The sequence below is a fragment of the Dermacentor andersoni genome, chromosome 2 (genome assembly GCF_023375885.2).
Source record: "Dermacentor andersoni chromosome 2, qqDerAnde1_hic_scaffold, whole genome shotgun sequence".
Lineage (NCBI taxonomy): Eukaryota > Metazoa > Arthropoda > Arachnida > Ixodida > Ixodidae > Dermacentor > Dermacentor andersoni.
Genome location: NC_092815.1, coordinates 39068745 through 39093750, shown reverse-complemented (window position 1 = coordinate 39093750; position 25006 = coordinate 39068745). Strand labels below are relative to the sequence as shown.

Here is a 25006-nt window from a genome sequence, read left to right as displayed (position 1 = left end):
TGGTACAGCTTTTAGTTACACATTAGTTCAAATCACTGAAAATATTTGTACTAATAGAATGTCATAGCACAGACTTACCAGTTACCTGCCAGCTTTGAGCTTTAGCTGGCAGGTGTATCACCAGTACTGGTGGAACTGTTCTACCATTATAAAACACAAAGATTTTAGTAGGCAATGAAAATAGCATCTCCGAAATGCTCACCATGGTGTCGCCCTGTGTCTGCAGGGGAAGCAGAGAATTCTTGAGAGGCTTTCGCTGGTACTGGTGGCTGGCGCTCCCTTGGAAGTAAGTGGCCGCAAACTTCTGGAACTTGTACTCACTGAGGTCATCCTTGTCTTCGGGCACTGCTGGAATTGAGCCCTCCACCTCACCCCCATTGATGGCATTGACTCGAGAAGCCTCCAGGTCCTGCACAGATGGTGTGTGCATGTCAATAATTTAGTGTGTCAACAGCACGTGCTTCTCGACCGAGTTAATTAAGAGACACTATAGAGAAACACTGAACCAGTTTAGACTGATACAGAATTCCTTCAAAACTGTTTTCACTAATTTTGTGGCAAGAAGTTCACTACAAGAAGAGAAAATAAATGTTTAACCTTGTGTTTTTGAATTTCGCACCGAAGCCCCAGTGGTGGTTCGTTGCTATCTATGATGTCACTGATTTTAAAGTATTTTAACACATTTACGCCATTTTGGCACAGTAGAAATTTTCAAAACATGCCTAGTTCAGTCTTTGGCTCCTTCAGAATGCAACATAGTCCATCTTTATCAATACAAAATCAACTAGGCCTGAGTAGACACTGTAAAAATCCGTGACGTCACAGTTCGCTGGCGCGGGAACTTCAAGGTGGCGGTGCCAACCATCTTAAGTTTTTAAAGCAAAAGCCTAGGCTCATGGTGAAGTTTGTGTCAGCAGACCTGACCGCCGGAGTGTCCACCAAAGCGTCATCAGATCATATAAAGACATATTAAAGACAGATTAAAAAATGAAAAATGGTTGATAGTGACAGTTAGTGAATGATAACATTATAACAGAGATTGGTAGAGGTTAATAATGACTAGTAATGACTAATAATGACCTGTAATGACTACTAATGACTCTGAAATGACAAGAAATGTCTAGTAATGAGTAGTAATGACCATTAATGACTTATAATGGCCACAAATTAGTATGAAATGACCAATATGTCTCTAACGATGGCTTGTAATGATCACAATTTATTACATATGACTAAAAATGCTTACTAGTGAGCACTAATGACTAGTAATGACTATGAAATGACCAACATGTTTAACAATGACTTGTAACGACTACAAGTGATTAGAAATGACTAAAATGCTTAGTAATGACCAGTAATGACTAATAATGACTGAAATGACTTGTAATGACTACTGATGATTATGATATGACCAACATGTCTAACGATGGCTTGTAATGACCACAATTCATTAGAAATGACTAAAAATGCTTAGTAGTGAGCAGTAATGACTAATAATTACTGAAATGACTTGTAATGACTACTAATGAATGTGATATGACCAACATGTCTAACAACGACTTGTAATGACCACAATTGATTACAAATGACTAAATATGCTTAGTAGTGAGAAGTAATGACTAAAAGAAGGAAGAGAAAGAGAAGAGGCAAAGAGAAAAAGGCAAATGATAAGAGGAGGAAGAGGAGGCATTCGCTGTGCACCTCTTAAGAGAGATCTTAAGAGACCCTATAATTTTTGTCTTTTCTGGTTTATCAATCCTTCTCAGATGGTAAGAGTGGCTTTTTGTATTTTATACAGCTAATTGAATACTAAAGCTCAAATTATTTTTATCTTTAGTGTCCGTTTAATACATGAAAACGTATATATTCTTCAAAACAATTGGATGAGATTTAATTTGTAAAACCAGACGACTGATCCGGCAGAGGAGCAATGAAGTCAAGTGAAAAATGGGCTCACATTGTATTTAAAAATGCAGGTGTAAACAAGCATTGAGGTTAATGGGATGTACTCATCATGCCAATGTTTCAGACATGGTTTCAGACATGATCATGATATAAATGGTATATGCCCTACCTGACAAGTCCTCCACAAAGAAAACAAGAACTCGGCAGTTTCAATGTCATGCTTGTTCTACAGGTACATCTAGTATAGTTAAAGACTTCCCAGTTGCATTCACGGTGGTGACATATGCTGCTGAAGTAGGTTTCCATCGTAAGTCGTTGCTGTAGTATAACCTGATAATGATAATCGTTTCGTCAAGACAATGCTAAAATAAACAAAGGCTTGTAGGAACAAGGGCACCGTAGCTGGTATTCAAAGTGAAAGAAGTAATAAACCAACACCATGGTGAAAGAAGTTACCTAAGAGATCAAAGCATAAGGAAGTCAAAAGACAAGGTTGGAAAGAGAAGCCGCGGTTCTCAAAAACAAGATTGTTCACGCCACTACGAACATTTTCTATAAATAATATATCGTGCAAAGCAGTGCAATTTCAGTGCAAGCAGTGTAATCTCATTGATGATATAATGCATTTAACTGCTGCTGCCACAGCATCACACTTTGTGCAAGACAGCTACAACTCCTATATGAAAAACAAAACAACTAACAATTTGTATACAGTGCAACAGAATAAATCAGAACTCTTAATAAAGAGCAACACGAATAAGCACATTAGGCAGAGTTATTTAGCCAGAGTTCATTATCCAGAGTTCAGTTTCAGTGAGGTATGTTGTAGCTATGCTCCATCTCAAGAAGTCCATAAATTGCACAAGAAAGCAGCCTATTACCCCCCTGGCCAGGGACAGTGAACTATGCTTGGAAACTGCAATAGAAACAGTGGGCCAGTCATAGGATCATAGGAGGTATTACAGTTTTTGTCTCTGTGTTTGTGATCGAATTGCATGCATTGATCAAGCTAGGGACAATCGCTGAACTCTTCTGTGCTTCTTGCATGGTGTTTTGTTGCTACAGACACTTGCATATCTGCGCTTGGCTAAGATATGTGTGGATTCATTCTTGCCACTAGAGAACATAGTACAACTCTGTTCACTTCACGCGTTGAATGAACTGTAGTTCTTAGCATCGGTTTCATTGCATAAATTTCTTCAGATGGAGAGAAATGGTTAGTGTATGAAAATAAGTGAATGAAGTACAAAGTTTGTTCTCATCAGACATGTGCGTCACATTGAGTGCAAAGAAAATGGAGGAAAAATACAGCAGCTTAAGCTTGATATGCAAAGCTAAAGGCACCAAGCACTGTATCCACCATTTCCTATGGCGACCTGGCTCAGCCAATTGCCATTCACACCTCAGCACTGCCCACCTATGCTTAAAAACAAAAGTTGTAACCCAAACTCACCAGCGTGCTGCGTGCCTTGGAACCACCACAACGAGTCCACAAGTAGACCTTCTCACCAAACCACACTTCACCTCCACATCTGCACTTTTGCACGCACAACCGCCTCACTTTCACCAGGCGCTCAGCATAAGTACCACCAGCATTAACGCACATATACGAATACAGGGCAAACCCTGCGGTGCTGGCCATGAGGCAAGCTTGTTGCACCACCGATTGTGCCACACAGTAAACAATGAGGAAGCGCCGACCTGGGTCCCTCGCGTGTCTAAAGCAGCTATGCAAGAGCGAACAAACATTCCATTTCCCTCGCCAGACCCCATTCCACGCATGGCTGCCTCCACATCCTCTAATTGATGCACCTCTTGTGACAGACGAGCTTCTGTCAATGCTTTTCGCTTTAGACGCAAAATCTGACAATGTGAGGTTGCTCTTTTGTCATTTCTGTAGACAGCTCATTTTTACATGATGATGTGAAACTGAGAGCAGTGCTCAACAAAGAATATGGCCAAATAACCTTAGACGGTACAATGTGAAGCAAAGCAGAGTTATGTCAAATGGATAAACTTCTAGTGCACAAGAAAAAAAGACACAGAAGACATGAGACAAACACAAGCGCCAACTTCCCACTGATTGAGGTCTGTTTGCCTCACGCCTTCTATCCGTTCTTTCTTTTCTTTTTTTGCGTGTTAGAAGTTCGGCAATGGAATACCAACCAGGCCGATATTGTGCAGTGTTATGTGAAATGAAAAAAAGGCTGACTGAGCTCTAGAAATATGAGAAATAACAATAAAATACAAGGTAAAGTAATTGGCTTTGAAGCTTATTAAAACTGCATAGATTAGGACCGGAGCAAAAACATTCAAGTTACCTCGTTGCTGGCCACCTGCAACTCTGAATGTGGTGAACTCAAACCTTTATGCAAGGACCACTTTTTGTTAAGAGCAGCACTAAAGCAAAATATTAGGTCAGGCCATACTGGTAGATTACACATCTGAAACTACAAGGAAAACAAAGTGTGTCCTTCATTTATCCCTTAATAATAAACAGTCCCCTGCCAAAAAAATACAAACACTGTTTTGATAGATTACAGCATAAGATCATTTAGTGTTTTCCTATGATGTTCTTTATTGGCACTGACACGATGATATAACTATTTTCTCACAATATACGAATAGTTAATAAATATTAAAGTGCACTTCTTGAACCTCGTTATAACGAAATGGGATATAATGAAATAATGGATGTAATGAAGTAAATGAAATTCCCCTTGGAATTTCCATAGAGATCCAGGTATTTAAAACCTCATTATTCTGCCAATGGATATAACGAACTAGATTCGTCTCCAAAACCCAAAAAATGCCTGACCATTGCGTGCAGACTACATTGCTTTATGTAACGTTCAGCCCTCATTCGCGGTGGCAGTTAAAAACTCCTGCGTTCCCATTTCGAATACACCGTAGAGCAACACTGGTCTTTCTCACCACCGTGGGTAGCTGCGCACAAGCTCACTATCGCACTTCTGCACTGACATCTCTCTCTTGCGCATGCCTGACTACCCGAGCTATGCCACACCACGCAGCTACGCGTGACTTTGCGAAAAATTGGCACATTCCCTTCTACTGTGCAGCGCAGCTGGGCGTCGTCTCCAAGGTCGCCCCGGAGCAATCTCAGGGGTCATGCAGAATCCTGCGCGATTCGCGGCATGCTGCGCAGCTAAGCGCGGCAGTGCGAAGGATTAGTGCATTCACTTCTCTTCTTCTGTACGCCATGCCACGCAGGCAGCTACAGCTGGACCTGGCCTATATCTCTACCGTTGCAATTTTGGGAGTCACGCCCAACTTCTCCCTTCACTTCTCTTTACGGTACGCAAAGTGGGCTAGTGGCTGCATGTGACTTCTTAGATAGCATTGCCACCGGTGCAATCTCGGAGACTACGAGCCAGCCGAGCCAAGTTCACTTGCCCCCTCAATCACACAGTAGAGCGCTGTGTTGTGTGCTGCATGCTGCTCAACCACGATGAGCCGAGTGTAAAACGGAAACGAAAGACTATCACAATGGAACAGAAGGCAGCTGTCTCAAAGCTGTCGTGTAAGGTGCCAAGAAGCCGCATGTTGCACACGCCGTAGATTCTTTTGTTCTGTTATTCAAATACCATCGCATGCATTGGCCATGTAGCGGCCCCGTGGGCCGCAATGCCATTTTCTTATTATCATGTCTACAATTGGGCACCCCATTGGGCATACATTGCAGTAAATAGCAATAATGAACATAACAAAGTAATTTCGGCTCCCCCTTCAACTTCATTACAACGAGGTTCGAGTGTATTTGCTAATTTCTTAACTGTGGGTAATATGTTCAACACAGGGGGGCAAGAAACAATGTAGAGAAATGTCGCATGTCGCAAGAACTATGAATGTAAACGGCAGAAAGGCTGTATTGAGGACTGATCTTACCTTGAACGCTGACGGTGCCACCTGGTCGTTGACAGACTCTGACCGAGGCAAAAAGTCAAATATGACATCAACCTTGAAGGAAAGAAAGAGGACTGCTTTAGTCACACTATTCTTGTGAAGACATGCTTCTGTGGAGAGCTTTTGCAAGCAGCAGACTAATTTAGTATCACAGTTCACAATTTTACTGTCTTACTTTGGAATCTGGCAATTATTTCAAGGTAGTTGACTATAAAATGTATAAGGTAGGTACAAAATGTAACAAAGCAGATAAATAAAGGATAGGAGAACTAATGACCATAGGGTTTCAAAATGTCTCATGAACTGCGGTGTCAGATGTTCAGTTTCAACAGCTGTTGTGTAACATCGCTGTCGAACTTGCTAATGTTTTGCATGATCTAGAAAAAATCAAGGCGACCGACAATAGCTTAGAGTAGCCACATAGCTCCTCAGACTAAATGGTACATATGTTGCATTAGGCTAGCTCTATACTGACAAAAAGATGCCCCAACATCTTGACAATGATATCATTCAACAACACTTGGGGACAGTTGGACTCTGTTAGTGATGACCAGGTTAGTAAGCCTAATAGCTGCAAGACATTCAGGTGTCCTAGAAAGATCATTTTTACAGCGAGGTATCAAACGTTATTTGCAGAGCACCAAAATGTGACTCAAATACAGTGACTGCGTGTGCACGGCAGAAATGGAAGAACAAAAAGAAGTGCTGCTTAATATGCACAGCATTTGCATTGATGCCAATGCAAGTCTGTGTTAAGATGGAGAACAGTAAGAGTGATGCCGCAATAAAATATAAACTAACCAGCTTGGAGTCATCAAGGGGCTCATCCTGCCTAATTGCAGCATCCTTGATGACGGCCATCTTCTGTTCCAAGTTGCGTTGGACCAGCACATCTTCCTCCTGCTGCCGGATGTGCATTTCTTGCAGACGCTCCTGCAGGCCAGAGGAGGGCACAAAATGTAGGAATGAGAAAAATAACCGAGCGCATGCATTTTGAAGAAGATGCGATATATAGTAGACTTCCGTTAATTTGACTTTTCGGTTATTTCGATTGCGACCAAGTAGGCGCTCCAGTAGGCGATCCAGTAGGCGATCCCAGTAGGCGCTGAAAATAGGCCTTTGTCGGATAATTCGAACTTGACCAGTTACCATGCATATGCCTGACACCTATGGTGACCCAATAGTGACCCATTTAGTGGCAGCATCTGTCTTGGTGCAGCTTATGGGACAGTGAATGCAATGAACACAAGTAATCTCCCGTTGAAAAAACACGAATTTGCGTCCACCTCAAGGAATATTCTTGAGTAATGACTGTAGCTCACAATGATTACGGCAGTTACCCAATTATAACATGCGGCTTCTCTTTCTTTAGCCCTTTGAGGGTCAAACACTTAAATATACGGCACTGTGAACAAGTCCAAAATGGTCGATGCCATATGCTTACGGCACCATCTGCATGTTTGAAAAACGCACCAATTTTCCTAATCTCTGTCACCCAGCAAGTGCTGCCAACCTGTGTGGACACAATACATTTTTTTTTTCGCTCCACAGTCTCCTCGCATTCATTCCATGGCTGCTTTGCACTAGCGGGTCAGCGACCACTTGCACATCTGCGCGCTTGTTCGCATGCAGCGGTTAATTCTGGTTTTGTCTCAGGGCTGTTTCTGTTTGTTACACTTGTAAAAACTGATGTCTATCTGGTTTCTAATCTTTCAAAGGGTCACTGTTACATGCCCGCTCGTTTATTGCTCACAGGGGCGTGATTACATCTGTTCACTGGTTGGCACTGGTATATACAAATGATGCTGCTGTATACGAAGGATGCTGCCATGCCTGTGTTTCTTTTCTCGAGACTCACGAAAACTGATTGCCCCTTGCTGGCGATGGGACAAAGGATTACTGCAAGTTTTTGATTTGATTGGTTTTTCTGATGGGTTCACAACCACATAGTTTTCTTGCAAGCACTTACATATACACGGTTCAATTACACTATGGATGTGTGCACCGGTTTGTCTTCTACAAGTGAGTCTTTCTATGCAGACTACTGCCCATGTGCCGAATCGCAATGTACCTATTTCAGTGTATCTACTTTCTTTATTCTTACTATAAGTATTTATGCAAGCCCATCTGTATTCATGGATAAACAATGTATGTTCACCCAAGGAAAATGTTTCTTTGTCACTTTATGGCCACTCTAAAAACAAATAGGTGAATTTTTTGCGAAATACGTCAGTCTTAAGTCTTTAAATCTGCAATAATGAAATTCGACCATGGAGCACCGCATTTGACGAAAAAAATTGACCTTCAATGGGTTAAAATAAAATTGGGCCGAAAATTGCCTTCGGGGTGAAATCAGACACTATACTAAAACCACCTTCGCTGTGTGCGTATGCCTTACAGCATTACACGGGTGTATTGCAGCGAAGCTGACTTTAGGAAACCGGCCGCCATTGTGCAACACATTAGACCCTTGCCCATTGTTCTTGCTAAAACATCAGGTGCGCGTTAGATTTCTACTTTTGTTTAGAAGCCTTAAAGTAACTTCTACATTAGTTTTTTACTTTGGACACAAAGAAAGTGGGTGCGCGTTTAGTTCATAGACGCGTTAGAATCGGGCAAATACTGCCAGATCAGGAGTGTGTTTTGGAGCTTTTTCTGCACCTTGTTTAATTCAACCTGCCAGATAATTCCATCAACTTTGTCGGCCCCGTCAAGGTTGTATTAACGCAAGTCGGCTGTAGTAAGAAAGTGTGAAAACAAGATGGTAGATATAGGACATCGCTTTGCCTACAACCTCAAAGGAGTGCGAAAGTCGAATGTTTGTCTCCTGTCTGTGATCTTAATTGCAAAGGTTACCAAATTACGTTTTCTATTTTTTTATGGCATCGTTGTAGCTTACGCTGTGGCAGTGAATATGAACTACTTATCTGACTGCAATGCAATTTTAAGTTTGCTCTTCTTAATGCTATTTAGATCCTTCCAATCTTTGCCATGAATCTATCTTTAACAGAAGAAGAGAGAACTAAATTTTATGAAAGAATACTGCTGCACTATATCTTCAAGTGATGCTACCATCCTTTGAGTGCACTTCAACATGACCAAGAGCCAAAGAATTTGCAGGGATAACATGTGACAAAAACTTCTTCAGGGCACAGTTCTTTTCCTTTAAAGCATGCAATTCACAACGTGGGCTCACATCCAAGCACTTAAGTAGGATAGGGACAGTATTTGTTCAGGATTCCACACCAATTAGTGAAGAGATAGGTTAACAAGCGGAAAGCATTTCCCAATACTTACTCTAAACTTCTGCTCAGCAATCTCGCGAGCCTTCTTCGGGTTCATCTGCTTTTTCAGCATGGCCTCTTCCTGCTCCCTCAGTCGCATGGCTTCGATAATGTGCTGATGCTGATTGCATGCAAAGGAACGGTCTAGCTTGTAAGCAAATAATGCTTTACAAGCATACAAGGAGCCACTGCATGCACAATAAAGGCATCGCATCTACACAGAGATTCATGAATAAATTCCCACTTTATCTGACCCATGACATCTTTGTTTTTGCAAACAATTCACTCAGCTTGCTATTTTCAACGCCGTCCCTTCCGTGCCCCCGTCCCTTCAGTGCCCCCGTCCCTTCAGTGCCCCCCATCTCTTCACACAATTCACCTTTTGTCCAATGAATAAACAAGCTCAGATTTGTTACTGATATCATTTCACAATAATTCAGCATTAGAGTGGGAACTGCAACTAGTACAAGCCAATCAGGAATGTGATCGTGAAAATAGGTGGTGACCACATTTTACCCTCAAAATGATACCCCGCCCAAGATAACAGTCCCTCAGTAGTCCCTCAGATTAACAGTCACTCAGGCTAACAGAAATCAATGGGACATAGCACCAGAAAAAAGGAAAAATAAGCATAGGTACAATTCTGTGTATACCACCATGGCTGACTCAAAGTAGAAAGACAGGTCAGGAAGTGATATTCAAGCATCCTGTCATTGATAAGTACAGTCCAACTTCATAACATTCCGAAAAATATTCACATGTGCATCAGTTTTGCATGGCCTCCAAGCCTTGTACACCATAACCTCAAAGGTCATGCTTTCGATGTATTGTTATAAGACAAGCTGAAGCTTAATATGCAATGGAAAAGCCAAGTTTGTTCTACTGCATAGGCAATGATACAGCCCTACATGCTGGAAAGAATTGGAATGGAATGTCCAGGGTATGTTGGACACCACCTATGTAGGTTAGTGTGCGCCAGGAGTCCCTCCATGTAACAAGTGTCATCTGTTCAGCCTCAAGTACAGTCTTGAGCATCACTGCCCAACTCACGACTTCTCTGGGCACTCTAGTGCCACATTATTGTGAAGTGGAGTGGGTAGCTCAATAACGCTCCACATAACAAAGTCATCACTCATGCATTGTTCATAAATAAGCATTCATTTGCAACAGTAAGTGTTCTGCTCCTCTTTACCTCTATCTTCATCCTCTGGTAGTTCTTCTGAGCTATGATCCTACGGACAAATGCCTGGATCTTGATCACAGCAGCATGTTTCTTCTGGTACTCACGCCGAGCCACAAAGCCTCTGCAGAGGGCCTGTTAGGCAGAGGTGAAATTTATGTGAAGCTGTAAGAAAGCACTGTAAAAACCCGTCGCGGTCGCTTAGTGGCTATGGTGTTGGGCTGCTAAGCAAGAGGGTGCGGGATCGAATCCCGGCCATGGCGGCCACATTGCGATGGGGGCAAATTGCGAAAACTCCTGTGTACTTAGATTCAGGTGCACGTTAAAGAACCCCAGGTGGTTAAAATTTCTGGAGTCCCTTGGTATGGCGTGCCTCATAATCAGATCGTGGTTATGGCATGTAAAACTCCCTTAATTTAATTTAATTTAATTTTTTTATCACTGTAAAAGATAAACTCAGAAGCTATGCAAGATGTTCTGTACACTATATTACCCAAAATTCAAGTTTCTTGCTCTGTCTATTTACACAAAAGGAGATTCAGCATAATGGGATGATCAGCATAATGTAATGATCCGCAAAATGAACACTCATGCTCATGCCTTCCATTAACATGAGCACTGCATACATGCGCACCGTAATAAATGTATGCACTGCAGATCAGTGAACTACCATAGACAAGCTCCCAGTAAAATATTTAAAGACATACAATCAATTTTGAGATTCCTTGTGCCAGAACCACAATTTGATTACCAGGCACACTCTAATGGGGGACTCTGGCTTAATTTTACCTATCTGAGGTTCTTTTAACGTGCACCCAATGCACAGTACACAAGCGCTCTTGTATTTTGCCTCCCGCGGCAGCCAGGACTGAACTCTATACCTCCAGCTCAGCATCATAACGTCATAGCTGCTGAGCTACCGCAGAGGGTTTAAAGACACGGAGAAACACAAGGCTATTTAATCAATGGTAGCGAAAAGTGCTGTAAAAGCATCAAAGTGATTGTAGTGTACAAAAAGTAGCTTGCTGCGCAAGTGAATGCGTAATATGGTAACAAGGCACTGTAAAAAACTAACACCAATGCAGCTAGTTTTTCACCTGCATTGACAGTGTTCTTCTTTCACCATATTATGACAAAAAGCATATTGCAATTTGACAGTACCTGATGCCAAGAAATGTAGAAGGTAAATAGACCGCCAAAATAGAAGCCAAACTAAAGTCGAATTCTTTATAATTAAGTCACATCCAGCTTGAAGATACCTTTGTTACGTCTGATATTTGTTACATGCTGGTATCAGCGAAAAACATTATATGTAGCACATACAGAATAGACAAATTATAAAGCAAGTCACTGGAGTCGAGGATTTCCGCACTATAAGCGGCACCGCACTACAACTAAAACATTTTTCAAAGGCTGTGGATGTGAAGAACATGTAGACCAAGCAGGCGCGAGTGTCCGGCAATCGAACCATATGACCGGGATGTGCCCTCACTTTCGTTGGCGAAGTGGTTCCTCCATTTTCCAAGTGCCATACAGCCACTGCAAATCACTTCATTGACTCTGCACCAAACCACAACTTTGGCAGACGGCACTGGTTAAGCCTAGCTGGTCGGGTTGTCGGGCAGCATGCCGCCCAAGGAAGCTTGCTCTCTATATATGTTTGTACCCGTAGATGAATACATGCTGGCCTGGCACGAGACTGCGCACACAGGCTGCACTGACAGCAGCACGCATGAAGTGAAGTTTGCTGGCAATAAGCTGGCAACTACCGTGAATGTGCATTACAAAAGTTTGTATGTGCACATACAGGTAGGAATGGCGAAAGCTCACGTGTGGACAGCATTGCAACTGATGAACTTGTGGAATTTGCAGAACACAGTTTCAACTGACAGCATCGTGGAGTCGTGGTAGCACACGCAATATCTGCACTTCCCGACGATGTGCATTGCAATGGTTTAACCTGCCGTTACAGGTTAAACGTTAGGTTAAAGCGGTGGCGGGTTAAACGCGGAAAGACAAATTTTTTTCCTCCATTCCTTGTTTGTTCACTCGCTTCGCGTCTCCTCCTCCTCATCTGCATCGCCCTCGTTGCTCTGCTCTCGGCTGGCACACCTTATTGAGAAGTGTGCTCACTGCCTTGCTTGCTTGCAGGATTTACCGGCGACTGCATTATAACCTGCATTTTGTCTTGCACAGCTGCACTATGTGGGGTCTCACAAACAATCACAAGGGCATTTATTGCGTCTTCCATTCACTAACGCCTGCTAGCCGAATTACTGTCAACAAAACATGCCGATGGGCGCGTGACAAATCGAGTAAGTCCGACTCACTGCAACCGGATAGTCAGCGAATAGACTTGCTCCCATGCTGGACACCAACGCCTGATCGTTTGCGTGTACGGTCACGTGAATGGTAGCGCATTCAAACAATCATGTTCGTCCATTCTGGTGTCCTGCTCCTAGACCTCGTGAGAGGGTCTCGCAGAAGCATAGATCAGTGCCTGCGCGGAATGTCCATGCTGCTTGCCAACACCGAGCCAAAAAGGAAAAGCCAACTCCCTGTCGCGTTTGACTAATGCCACCTAATGGTGGCGCTACCAGCGCAGCACTCGCACCATCTCTCATAATATGTTGCAACCACACTGACTGCCACCAGCGCTTAGCTACAGGAGAAGCTGGATTACGGGAGACATGAGAGCCATGTGGGGAAAACAACATCAGGGGATGCGTGAGAGTGGAGCATCGCCACAAATATAACTGGTATGCTATTACATTGAGTTCTATGGGAAGGCAAATGGGAATCATGAAAAATTGCATTATATCCAATCCTGTGCTACAAGCGGTTATGTTGCAAATGGTATGAGCTGTCTCTTTCTCTCTCTCTTTCTGTGCATGTGTGCCTGTGTCCAATAATTAATTATATCGAGGTTTGACTTACTGTAAATATTACAGGTCTCACCCCTAACATACAAAACAATTATTTCTTGTTTGTTTTGTTTCTCCCTTCAGAATATCATTTCCTACATAAGCATCACATTTGAAGTCTGCAGTTTGTTCCAATGCAACATAATCAATTTTCATTCTACATAAAGTTATAGAAGGCCTTAAATCAATCTTTTCCACAACTCAATTTCACTAGATGTCACACACAAATAGCTTGCTTCCCACAGTGGCACGACACTCAAGAGAAAGGTTGCTTACGCTACCTGGAGAGTAACAATGTGTCCACGTTAAATCAGTCTTTTCCACAACTCAATTTCCCTAGATGTCACACAAATAGCTTGCTTCCCACAGTGGCACATGACACTCAAGAGAAAGGTTGCTCACGCTACCTGGAGAGTAACAATGTGTCCCCGCAGATGCTTGAAGCGGTGCGAGAGGATACGAGACCGAATCAGGGCTTGTAGCCGCTGGTAGCCTGTTCTCATCTGCAATGGGAACAATTGAGACCAACCAGTTATTTGGCTTTTCAAATCAGAAACAGGCCAATACAAGTGAATAGGTACAATCAAGAGCACACTCCTTTTTGTTTCAAGTGAAACTCACACAGTGTATTATAACTGAGAATTAACCCTCTGAGAGTGAGGCACGTAAATACACAGTGCCGCAAACAAGTCCCAAATGTTCAATTCTTTATATTTACTGTGCCGTCTGTATGTCTGAAAAACATGCCAATTTTTCAACTCTCAGTTGCCCAGCAAATGCTGCAACCCTGTGTGCATACAAGGAATTTTTTTTCTCATGCCATAGTCTTTTGATTTTCATTCCACGGCTTATTAAAGCCATTGCATCGGAAACTGCTCACACATCTACACATGTAAAGGCATAAAGCGATTAATTCTGGTTCCACCTTGTGGACTGTTTCCATTTGTTGCGCTCGCAAAAACTGATGTTTATCTTTTTTCTAATCTCTCAAAAGGTCACCGCTAGATGCTCGCTTGTTAGCTGCTCACAGGGGTGCAATTACATCTGTTCACAAGTGGGCACTGGTATAGACAAACAATGCCACCGCATATGAACGATGCTCCCATGCCTACATTTCCTTTGTTGAGAGTCACAAAAGCTGATTGCTCCTCATTGGCGATGGGATGAAGGATTGCAGCAAGTTTTTCACTCGTGGTTTCTCTGATGGGCGTACAACCATGGAGTTCTCTTGCGCATGCCCACAAACACAGTTCGATTACACTATGGATGTGTGTGCTGGTTACTCTGCTGCAAGTGACTTGAGTGACAAGTCCTCTTATGTGGACTACTGTCCTAATGTCAAACAGGAATCACAGTCATTAGATAGCAGCTCTTCAGATGAGGAACTTCGGATGAGACGAAGTCTTTATGCAAGCCCACATGTATTCATGATTAAACAATGAATGTATACCTACACAAAGGATTTTGTTGTCACTTTATGATCACAAAAAAATTACAGTAAATTTTTTTCCAGATAGTTCACTCCGAAGATTTAAACCTTCAATAAGAAAATCAACCCTGGCGGGTCATAGTTGGTGAGAAAAATTTACCTTCAAAGGGTTTCTGGTTAAGTATAAGGGTCGAAATGCGAATTAAGGCACCTCCACCTATGCTATTGAACATATCAAAGTCCTGCCAGATTTCATTTTTCTAACATAGTTGGATAATGAAGTTCAGTGTTTGACGGAAGCCCGTCTGGTCGGGATGAAACATGGTGAAAAGGTAGACAATACCCGGGGCACTACGCCGACCAAAGTAAAATTTAAAAGAAAAGAAGACGTTTTAGCTCCCGTGGAGAAAATCTGCACAAGACGGGAAGACTACGCAGCCGACATAAGCGTGGTACGGCGGGAACTATCAGCCTGTGGTTACCCGTGTTCTTTCTTGAATGCTGTTGAATGACAAATGGAACGTACACAGTTACCCTATGCTGCCTCTAGTCAAAAGCGCCGGAATACCATATATCCCGTCCACAAGTGAAGCTCTAAGCCGTATTCTGCATTCTTACAATGTTGAAGTGGCACACATTCCAAACCAGAAACTACGACAATCGCTCGTCAATGTTAAGGACAAATTACCAAACGAGAAAGCCCCAGGTGTTGTGTACGTTGTCCCATGTGTGGATTGTGACTATGTGTATATTGGCGAAACTGGTTACTTTGAAAGGCATCTTAAACAGCACCATTATGACGCAAGAAAAGAAAATGTGAAATCCAGTGCTTTGGCAGAGCATGCCACTTCAAGCGGCCACGCAATTGACTGGGGGAAGAAGGCACATGTCCTTGCCAGGGAAAAAGGACTATCTCGACGCCTTTATCTTGAGTCGCTCATGATTCAGACTACGCCACACACTCTGAACAGGAGTGATGGCAATCTGCCGTCAGTGTATGCGCGCTGCCTGCATCACGTGTTCAAGACTATTTAAACGAGCTGTTCGAATACCTTTGTTTATTTTACCTGTGAACAAGGCTCCCGTGTGGGAACCGAAACGTCTTCTTTTCTTTTAAATTTTACTTTGGTCGGCATAGTACCACGGGTTTTGTCTACCTTTTCACCATAGTTGGATAGTCTATGGCACATTTGGTTGGTTGCTTTTGAGTGCTCTATACATCTCTCACGGCATGATTACACTAGGCCGGTAGAAATTAAGTGCTAGGAACATTCGCCTGGTCCACGCTCCAGATCGAAGCAGTTGGAGATCAATATGCTATGCTAAAGATCACAGTACTTGGAGGCACTCTCACCTCGATGCTGGGGGCACAACCAATATCCGGTGTAGTTCTGGTAACGTTGGTGCTGCAGCTTACATTGCTGGTGCAGAGTCTGCCACAACAGTAGGTACACATGTATGTGCCTTGTTTGTATACCAAGTTTTTTTTCCAGCAGAAATGACAGTGACGTGTCTCCATTTACAGCCTCCAAGTACCCTTGTGAGCTTTACAACAGTTTTCAATAATTATTTGCACCACAAGTGCTTAGATAGTGATGGCAGCAATGGGTGTTTCTGTGCAAAGACCGTGCTTTTGCAAAAGCAACAGAATAACTTTTTATCATGTGCTCCTTTCTAGTGATAAGAAAGCATGACTGAAAAAAAACCTGATTGAAAGTGGCACACAATAGCCCATGAAAAAACTGTTTCAAGCATAAGGAATTGCATCCAGCTGCTCATTAAAACCATTGTTTTGTTGTGTGGTGCAAGAACAGCAATGTAAATGAGAGTTACAAAGAACAGAGGGAGTGAAGAGGAAGATAGAAATGATACTGTGCGACAGAATACGAATCAGCTCGTTCATGCATACCGCCACGAAGCGCTTTCGCTGCAGGTAGGCCCGGAAGCACCGCTGAATGATCAGCGTGCTCTGGCGCATCTTTAGGAAACGACGTCGGTAGTACCAGCCACGAATGGCCTTCTGCAGAATCAGGATCTTGCGCGTCAGCACGCGGTCCCTTTCTTGCTCCAGAAACAGGTCATGTGCATCCTACATGTGAAATGGCCCAGAAGATTACTTGTACAGTTTGGAACCATAGGATAAAGGGCAGATTGTACGAGCAGGCAGCACTGCATGTCATCCACTCTGCCTCAAAAATAAGTAGGTAACTTTGTGGTGAAGAAGAATGTGCTAATGCGACCGTAAGGTACACATAGGCATGTGATTTTCAGTCATGCAGCTCGTCACACACATAGGAAAAAAAGAAGAAATTTATTAAGATTCTCCTGCTTACCCTAGCTTAATGCAAGAAAGTTCTGGTCCTGCACCGCTACATTACATGAAATGAAACTCTTGTGTTGAGTAACGATCAATGCTAATAACATAAACATGTTTGCATAGCACTTCAATCAGCATACACAATTGGTGCTGCAGCAGGCACACTACCAACATGTAAAACAGTGCATTATGGAAAGCACACTACCAAGCATGTGCAAAAGTATTGCTTTGTTTGTGTAGCCAGTCTGTTTTTTCTACCACGCAGCTGACGCTCCGATTACTTCAAAACAAAAGTACTACCACTAATCCATGAAACATTTTTTCCCCCCTCTAACAACTTCCAGCCACAAACGTAAAGCCACACTGTTTCCAAAACCAGGAGGTAGGGAGAGGGAGTTAAGCACAAAGTCTGTCGCATTGCTTGCCCAGTAAGTCTGTTTACCAGATCTCATTACACTGTGCTTGAAGACAGACACATTAGGATAAGCATAAACAGAATTTGTATCCTTAATAGACTCAACCAATAAGAGTTCAAATACTTCATGCAACATTTTAGAGCATGCTGGCTTAGTTATAAGAACTGCAGAACATCTCTTATTTATCTCTTCAACTTCTCTAGCTTATCGACATGCACAAATGTACCATACAAAGGAGATCAGTGAACTATTCATGCTAATAAAAAAATTCATGATATAAAAAAATTGTTTGTTTGAGCTGGTACCTCTTCCAAAATTAAAGCTAGTCAGAATTAGCAAAGACAGATTATGTTTCGAGACAAATTGTATTGAATGTGTTTCCTTCTGCTTGGGATGATCACGAAGTATTTTCACACATTAAACTGCATGTTGTGGCTTGCATTTCTAAATAAGATGTCACTAACTAGGCCATGCAGCTGTATTGTAGCAATAACGGACCAACAGACTACAAGCACCATGCATGAAGCATCTAATTATTTCACTACTGCCTACTAGGAAATGTTCTCTAGCGTAGAACTCTGTAACCATGCTTCATACACAAAAAAGCTCACTTGATTTGGGTGAGGTGAAAATATTGCAGGTTATTATTCTGGAAAGAAATTGACACAAATATGATCTGTTTGCGATGAATTCTGCTGATTCCATTTGATGCTACAAACAGCAGGGCGAGAACTGAGCTCTGTATCAGTAATTGTTATAACAAGATGCAACAAAGATTTGTGGTGATGCCAACAGTGCATGTAAGATGTGGAGAGAAAAAACAGATATTCTTTTGAAAGTGTTTGTTAGCCAATCAACAATACCGAGTAGAATAAAGCAATGCAGTATTGCTGTGCTTACTACTTGCGAAAATCAAATTTACTTTTACCACGGAAAAAAACACAAGCTATATTTATATGTTCGAGGAAGGTTGTTTTAACATGACATCATGATCACGAAAAGTAATGAAATCTTCAGAGGAGAGGAACATAGGAAAACAAAGGTACTCCAATAAGCAGCTCTGCACTCATAATAATGAAGTATAGAGGCAAAAACAATGAACCTATTGATAATTAACAAGGTATCTGATCTATATTCTTCTTATATCTTTCTTTTTTCAGAGAAATGGGAAGGAGGGGGGTGGAAGTGTGTGCAAATATATCATTTCAAACATTTTCCAGTTCCACATAGGTAAAAATAAAGCTGAAAACTACACATGTCACTCTATAGGTTCGGTAAACTTCTATTGGGTGGGAATTATTTGTTGGGCTAGTTGGTCTTGCATTGCTGACAAGGAAAATTAGTGCAAACAAAAAGACAACAAGTGTGTTGTCTTTTCGTTAGCGGTAATTTTTCTTATCAGCAATTATATCGGGTGACTCTGCAATTCACCTTCTGATGTCAGAGCTAACAATTGCACCACTCTTGAAGCTAACCCAAAACTAAATTTTAGCAAGAACGGCTGAGATGGCACCCAACAAGCATTGCAAGTTTTCTCACATTTTCCACAAAAAACAAGGAAGAGTTAGTTCTGTGCAGTGCTCAAAATTGTAATGGTCGAAAATTAATCATTTAACCCAATTCGGTTATCAAAACTTAGCCAACTATGAATCTTTCTAGCTCTCAAAATTTGAATGTGTGGCTTCACTGGGACCAACTTCCACCAAGAACGTTAATTTTCTGAGCAAACAAATGTTGTTGAAAGTGATAACTGGGTTGAGCAGTAAAGCCTCTTCTTTTTAAAAAAGAAGAAAGGTGTTCACCATGGTTTCTTTTAATCATAATTAACAGGTTACTTAGATAGTTAAAGTATACTTAACAGCAATTTGAGCCGAGATAGTAAACTCTAACCTTGAGGAAGACCTTGGTCTTTCCCATCTGGTAGTCAGCCTTGCCAAGTACAGCAGCCGTGATCCGAGCCGTGGCCGCACGGCAGTCAACCTTGTGCACAGGGCCAACACCAGGGATGAGAAAACGGTACCGCTCGACAAACTCCCGGAATGTGTGCCGGATAGGGTAGCCTGCCCGCCGGATGCGAATAGTCTCCATCATGCCCGAGTAGCGCAGCTGTTTGCAGCACAGCTCCCGGTCAAACATCTGCGTTGACGTAGAAGCTGATTTTATTGGCAATAACAGTTTTAAAACAGCACAGTTACTCTTCACAAACAAGTGCAACACTAGAAGTTACGCAGCCATAATACATGATGCTGTATGCACCATCATTCTGTGCTTTCTCTGGCCCATTGTGTTCATGCTTATGCTGGTCTTCTCTAAAATTTTACATAAAACTGTCGCTTGACCCAGCAGTTACAATCAAAATGCAGCCCTTGAGAGAGAGGGGCGGGGGAAGAATAAATGAAAGGCAGGGAGGTTAACCAGGTCTGAGCCCAGTTGCCTACCCTGTACTGGGGAAAGAGGCAGCACTCAAATGCAGCAATTAATGGCTGGCTGCCAATGCAACCCAGACAGCACTCGACATAGGACATCCTCAAATGGTACAAACGTCCTCACAGTTTTTACGACGTCCTCGGTAAGTCCTGGGGACGACATTCACGGGTTCATCCGGAAAACATCATTTGCAGGACTTATTAAGGATGTCCGATTGTCCAAGGAATGTCCACTACAGCAAATTTTGAGGACATTTAGTTTTACGTTAGAAGAAACCCTGAAGCTGAAATTTTAAGGTTGTTTCGGCTGATGAATGAAAAATAAGGTGCTATACTTCATGTGACGTCATTACTACGCCATGGAGCTTGATTTTGATTTTTTTTTTTTAGTTATATGTTGATCAATTGCTCTTGATGCCTCACCACTGTTTTTGAATTAACCACTTTTTGTAACTTGTATCATTTTGAGTACCTGCGGGCAATAGCATTTGTGGTTGGTATTGAAAGAGTGAACCAGCAAGGTATCCCGCAATGTCAGCGACCAAGCCACCCAATTTTCTTTTGCTGGCACCGTCGTGGCTCGCACATTGGCACTTTCGATTTGAAAAGTCAAGCCAGGCCCGTCCAAGCCAAGTGCAGCATTGAAGGAAAACATGGCAGCGGACAGCGGGTAAGTCCCTTTCATAGTTTTCAGGGTGGCAGAAAGTGGAACACAGATTTGTGCGGGGAAGAAATAGACGCATAAGCGCATGTTTTTAATTAGCGAACAGCGTAGACAGAACCTTTATCAATTACATAGTGAATCAGGCGGCTTCGCTCGAATTTGCCATGGAGCTCTTTGTGTCAGATGGAACAGGTGCTGGAACTCACAGGGCCACTTCGCCTGTAGAATAACATCACCAAAGCAGCTCTCGACAGGTTTGTTACATTTTATGCCAGGTCACGAAAGTGGATAGTTTCAATGTGACAATTTCAGTGTTTCTGACCATTGCTCATTCATGGTTCAACGCCGCTGTAACGTCACCCACATCCTCTCCGTGCTGTTTTTACGAACAAGAGCATTGTTGCAAATGTCCAAGCAATCAGACGTTTTAACACTGGCCGGTGGCAAATATCGCGCTGTGTCGGCCTCTAAGCTAGATGCAGTTATACTTATTATATTTCTAAATCATGTCACGGCTAAAAGGCAAAAAGTATTCATTATGAAAAAAAAAATTTACTGTGTTGATTTTGCCATAAAGAGCAACATCCAATAACCAGTAGTCAATTGCTTTGGTGCTTCGTGCAATAATTTTATGCTTCAGTGCTTCCATGCATGTGGCATAAACTCTTTCGTTTGTCATTTCTCTGTATTTGGATGTAAGTTGTTTTTGACAATGTGCTGTTTATTATTTCTTTCAGCGACTCCTATGGGCTCTCGCGCTTCAGTGTTTTTGGATAAAGACATTTCAAGCGGAGAATTCCCCTGGCTTTGTCACACTTCTTTCAACCTTTTTTGTCAGTGTGACATGCACCGTTATTAAGTAAAATTAATAAAATGGTTTTGTGTGTGTCACTATGGGTCTACCTTTTCATTTTGTGTGGCCCTCTGCAACAGGGTTCAAAAGTATGCTCTGTCAAGCAGAGAGTGCATGCTGTAGTTTTAAGCATGAATTTCTCACTTAGCGGATAGAAAACAGATTACTTTAGGTAATAAAATCATGGTTATTTACTGGGTGCAGCGAATGCCTAGGTCTTTAAAATGTCTTCAACAAGTACTGAAAAGATCCTCGAATGCTCTTCTGAGGGTGTTCTGAGGATGTGCTGAGGATGTGCTGAGGCCGGACAACAGGACTTGATAAGAATGTTTTGAGGCTCATGTGGGGATGTCTTGAGGACGTCCAAACGTGCTTAATTGTATGTCCCGAGGATGTCCTGCGGATGTCATTGTGTTGTCTGGGAAGGCTCAATATGCCTGTATCTAACAACCATTACCTCCTCCTCATTGTAAAATATGTTAAACAAAAGGTATAGCCACTTGAGAAGCTTATGAAATGTTGAAGCAATAAAGTTAAAAAAAAATATAGACCAGTGACTCGGTGCGGAGGTTGGAATCGAGAGATGCACAGCATAGCTTGCACATACACTTGTAGTGCATTCACCGATTTCTGGCTCCAGCTTTAGGTTGTAAGAAAATTTCTGGCTAAACCTTCTTTGACAAGTTGCACTAAACACCTAGGCAAGGAATTAATTTTGTCTCCACCATGTGCATTGAGCAAACACCCATTTTCTCTAAAAAATTGAAAAATTTCTTGATTGAATAAATTTTGGAGTGCTTCAAAGCTCATTGCTTGTAATGCTTTGCCTAATTTTACACACTTCCTGTAATAGTTCACATAATGTGAGATCCATGAAACATGCAATCCACACAATCCGTGAGGCAAAATAAAAATTGATAGACAAATGTAAGCTAGGAATTCAAGAGAAGCTCTTCCCATAAAAGCTGCTATGCTGGCTGTCCACCCCTCAGCATTTCAAAAATATATGTAGTTGCCATATGGCTCAAACAGGCCTTAAGAGAAAGCAAGAAATAGGCTGTGCTCAAGCACCATTAACAGACAGCTGGCAGTGGCAGGGATGAGGATATCTAAGAGCACAAACACATGCACAAACAGCAGCAAGGGAAAATAAGCAGAGCAGCAAGGATAAGCATTAGCTGGACTATGCAACATCGAATAGAACAAGAATCATCCTAGCCAGTCACGAGGCTTCTTTGTACTGCTCGTGCAAAACCACCTTTCCTGTGTGCGAGGCTCAAGACAATGCGCAGGAAGAAAAGCGAGAATAAACAAACTTCACTGCTTGGTACATGTATACAAACTACCTCAGAGGAGTGTTAACTACTGCACTCTTTGCATACAACTGACTATAAGCATTTATAGACTCTTTCAGAGACATTTCCTCATTCAGCCAAGCGTGCACATGAATGAAAGCGTTGAATAACCGAACAAAAGGTTAACGCTACAATGAGCTGATGCACTTCCCTACCTGAAAACTGTATGTATAGTGTGATAAGCTCACTGCAGATAAGCTTGCTGAAGATGAGGTCATCACAGTGCAGCATCTCACAAGAGATAATAAAACCTAAAGATGTGTCGCTCACCATAGGCTTCTTGTTCTCATTAGGCTTGATGCATCTGATGAAGAAAGGGTGGCACTGGCTTAACGCTTTCATCAGAGAGTCAAGGGACCTCTTGAACTGGGCACTCAATGTAGGCGTCTTCTTACGAGTGTCTGTGCCCTGGAAGACATACACCAAAGCCAGAATATTAGCTCTCACATAAAAAAAAGAAAAAAAAAAAGCGGGGTTTTATGTGTCGGAACCACGATCTGATTGTGAGGCTCGCCGTAGTGGGGGACTATGGATTAATTTTGACCACCTGGGGTTCTTCAATGTGCACCTGAATCTAAATGCCACGGGTGTTTTTGCATTTCACCCCCATCGAAATGCAGCCGCCGGGGCCGGGATTTGATCCCGCAACCTCGTGCTTAGCAGCACAACACCAAAGCCACTAAGCAACCACGGCAGGCGAGCTCCTACATCCACATAAAAGGCCAGTGTATGCACTAGTTGTATAACGTCATTTCTGTTTCTATGCTAATTTTTACTTTTTCACTGGCCACAATAGTCAGCAATTCCTTCAATATAGTTCTCCAAGATCCGAAACTCTCAGAGAACTTCCAGTCAAAATATTTATGCTGCTAAAAACAGAAATAAAGAAGAAATTAGAAATATTTGCAATGTCATAACTTACAAACTCATCATTGCCTCTGTTGGAATGTCCAGCATAAAAAGTTCGCAAGCAATACCACGCTAAGGAGAATAGTAAGCTGGGCAAGGTGGTTTCATGTTTGAAGGACACAACATTTACAAAATTTAAAAAATTTGATTCATGTTGAAGAACACAAAAACCTGAATCCCGGTGGTGCCGGGAACCTTTTTCAATAGATTTTTCAATGGATAGAGATGTAACCCGGCCTGGCACTCGTATACACATAGGGCTCTCGCTTCGAAAAGGGGTCCTATAGAGATTTCTGGGCATTGTCTATGGGCACTCCTTGTCCAACCACAGACGGCATTCTGGTAGAGCATCTGCCATGGTGGTAATAGGCAGACCAGAGCTGCCATCGGGTACCTACAAATAAAATAGGTACAAGCGCGCTCCTGGCCTGATGCTTAATGATTACGGAACTTCAACGCTTAAAAATGGAGGTTTCTCCCCAACACAAGGGCAACCCCACCTAATAGATGCTTTAGGATCACATGTGGAAAATTCCTGCCATGGGAATGACCCAGATCCCCAGTACAATAGACCTAGAACAAGTTGTGTGCCTTTCTTCTATCCTGTGTAGGTTATTGTGCTTTTCTCCAAACACAAATAAAATGCTGCATATCTATATCCTGTTCCATTACATATCTGGCACTGAAGCAGAGCATGTTTGCATACCATGCCAATATCGTTGACAAAGAGGTTCTGAAGAAACTTGTTGTTGCTGACTTGTATTAACTGGATCAGGTCGGCACTGAATGTGTCCCGATTCTTCTCCAAGAAGTTTCGGGCATCATAAAAGACCACGCCTGCAAAATGGCTCAAGCCAAATGCCGTGTTGATGTCAGATTTGGGCTTCAGGTAGTTCTTGTTAGTTCCATGCATCTTGTGCAGCTTGTTTAGTAGTGTCTGATCGGTGCCCTGCATTGTGCAATGGAACAAAAAATGTGGAGCATGACAGAAAGCAAAGAACGAAGTGCATGCTGCAAGACTGAAGGAGCTCGCAATGAAAGCTGCATACATTAAAAAACTGGTTAACTACTTTGTTAGACTTAGATACCTACAGCAAGTTATTTCAAGAACTCTGAGCTTTTATTCATTCATTTCAAGTGAACTGTGTTGCTGCTTCCAAGTGTGAATGCTTTGGAAGATGCTATGCACCACTGTTCAGCGTGAACAGTGAACCAGTACAGCTTATGCCTTGGTGGCCTCCCATCTTTAACACGTTCTACTGTTGCAGACATGCACTACAGAAAGCGACCCAAAGGTTTTATCAAAGAAATTTTTTCAACTCAACACTGAAGTGTTATACAAACACAAATGAAAGAACATGTTTTATGTGCCACTAAATGTGTACAGTAAGGTTCACTATTAAAAGGAACACCTAGCTGG

General features: G+C 42.3%; 1 protein-coding gene across 4 annotated transcripts in view; it reads right to left on the bottom strand.

The window, feature by feature from the left end:
* ck (unconventional myosin-VIIa ck) overlaps positions 1-25006 on the bottom strand; it is a 173079-nt gene that overhangs the window by 53626 nt on the left and 94447 nt on the right. For all 4 annotated transcript variants that reach the window (XM_050189498.3, XM_050189499.3, XM_055077245.2 and 1 more), the window contains exons 13-22: positions 24293-24535; positions 22948-23085; positions 19270-19515; positions 16556-16735; positions 13625-13720; positions 10306-10428; positions 9127-9234; positions 6631-6762; positions 5812-5883; positions 203-409 (exon numbers count right to left, since the gene is read on the bottom strand). In XM_050189498.3, the coding sequence (XP_050045455.1) occupies positions 203-409; positions 5812-5883; positions 6631-6762; positions 9127-9234; positions 10306-10428; positions 13625-13720; positions 16556-16735; positions 19270-19515; positions 22948-23085; positions 24293-24535 (1545 nt within the window). The remainder of the gene's footprint in view (positions 1-202; positions 410-5811; positions 5884-6630; positions 6763-9126; positions 9235-10305; positions 10429-13624; positions 13721-16555; positions 16736-19269; positions 19516-22947; positions 23086-24292; positions 24536-25006) is intronic.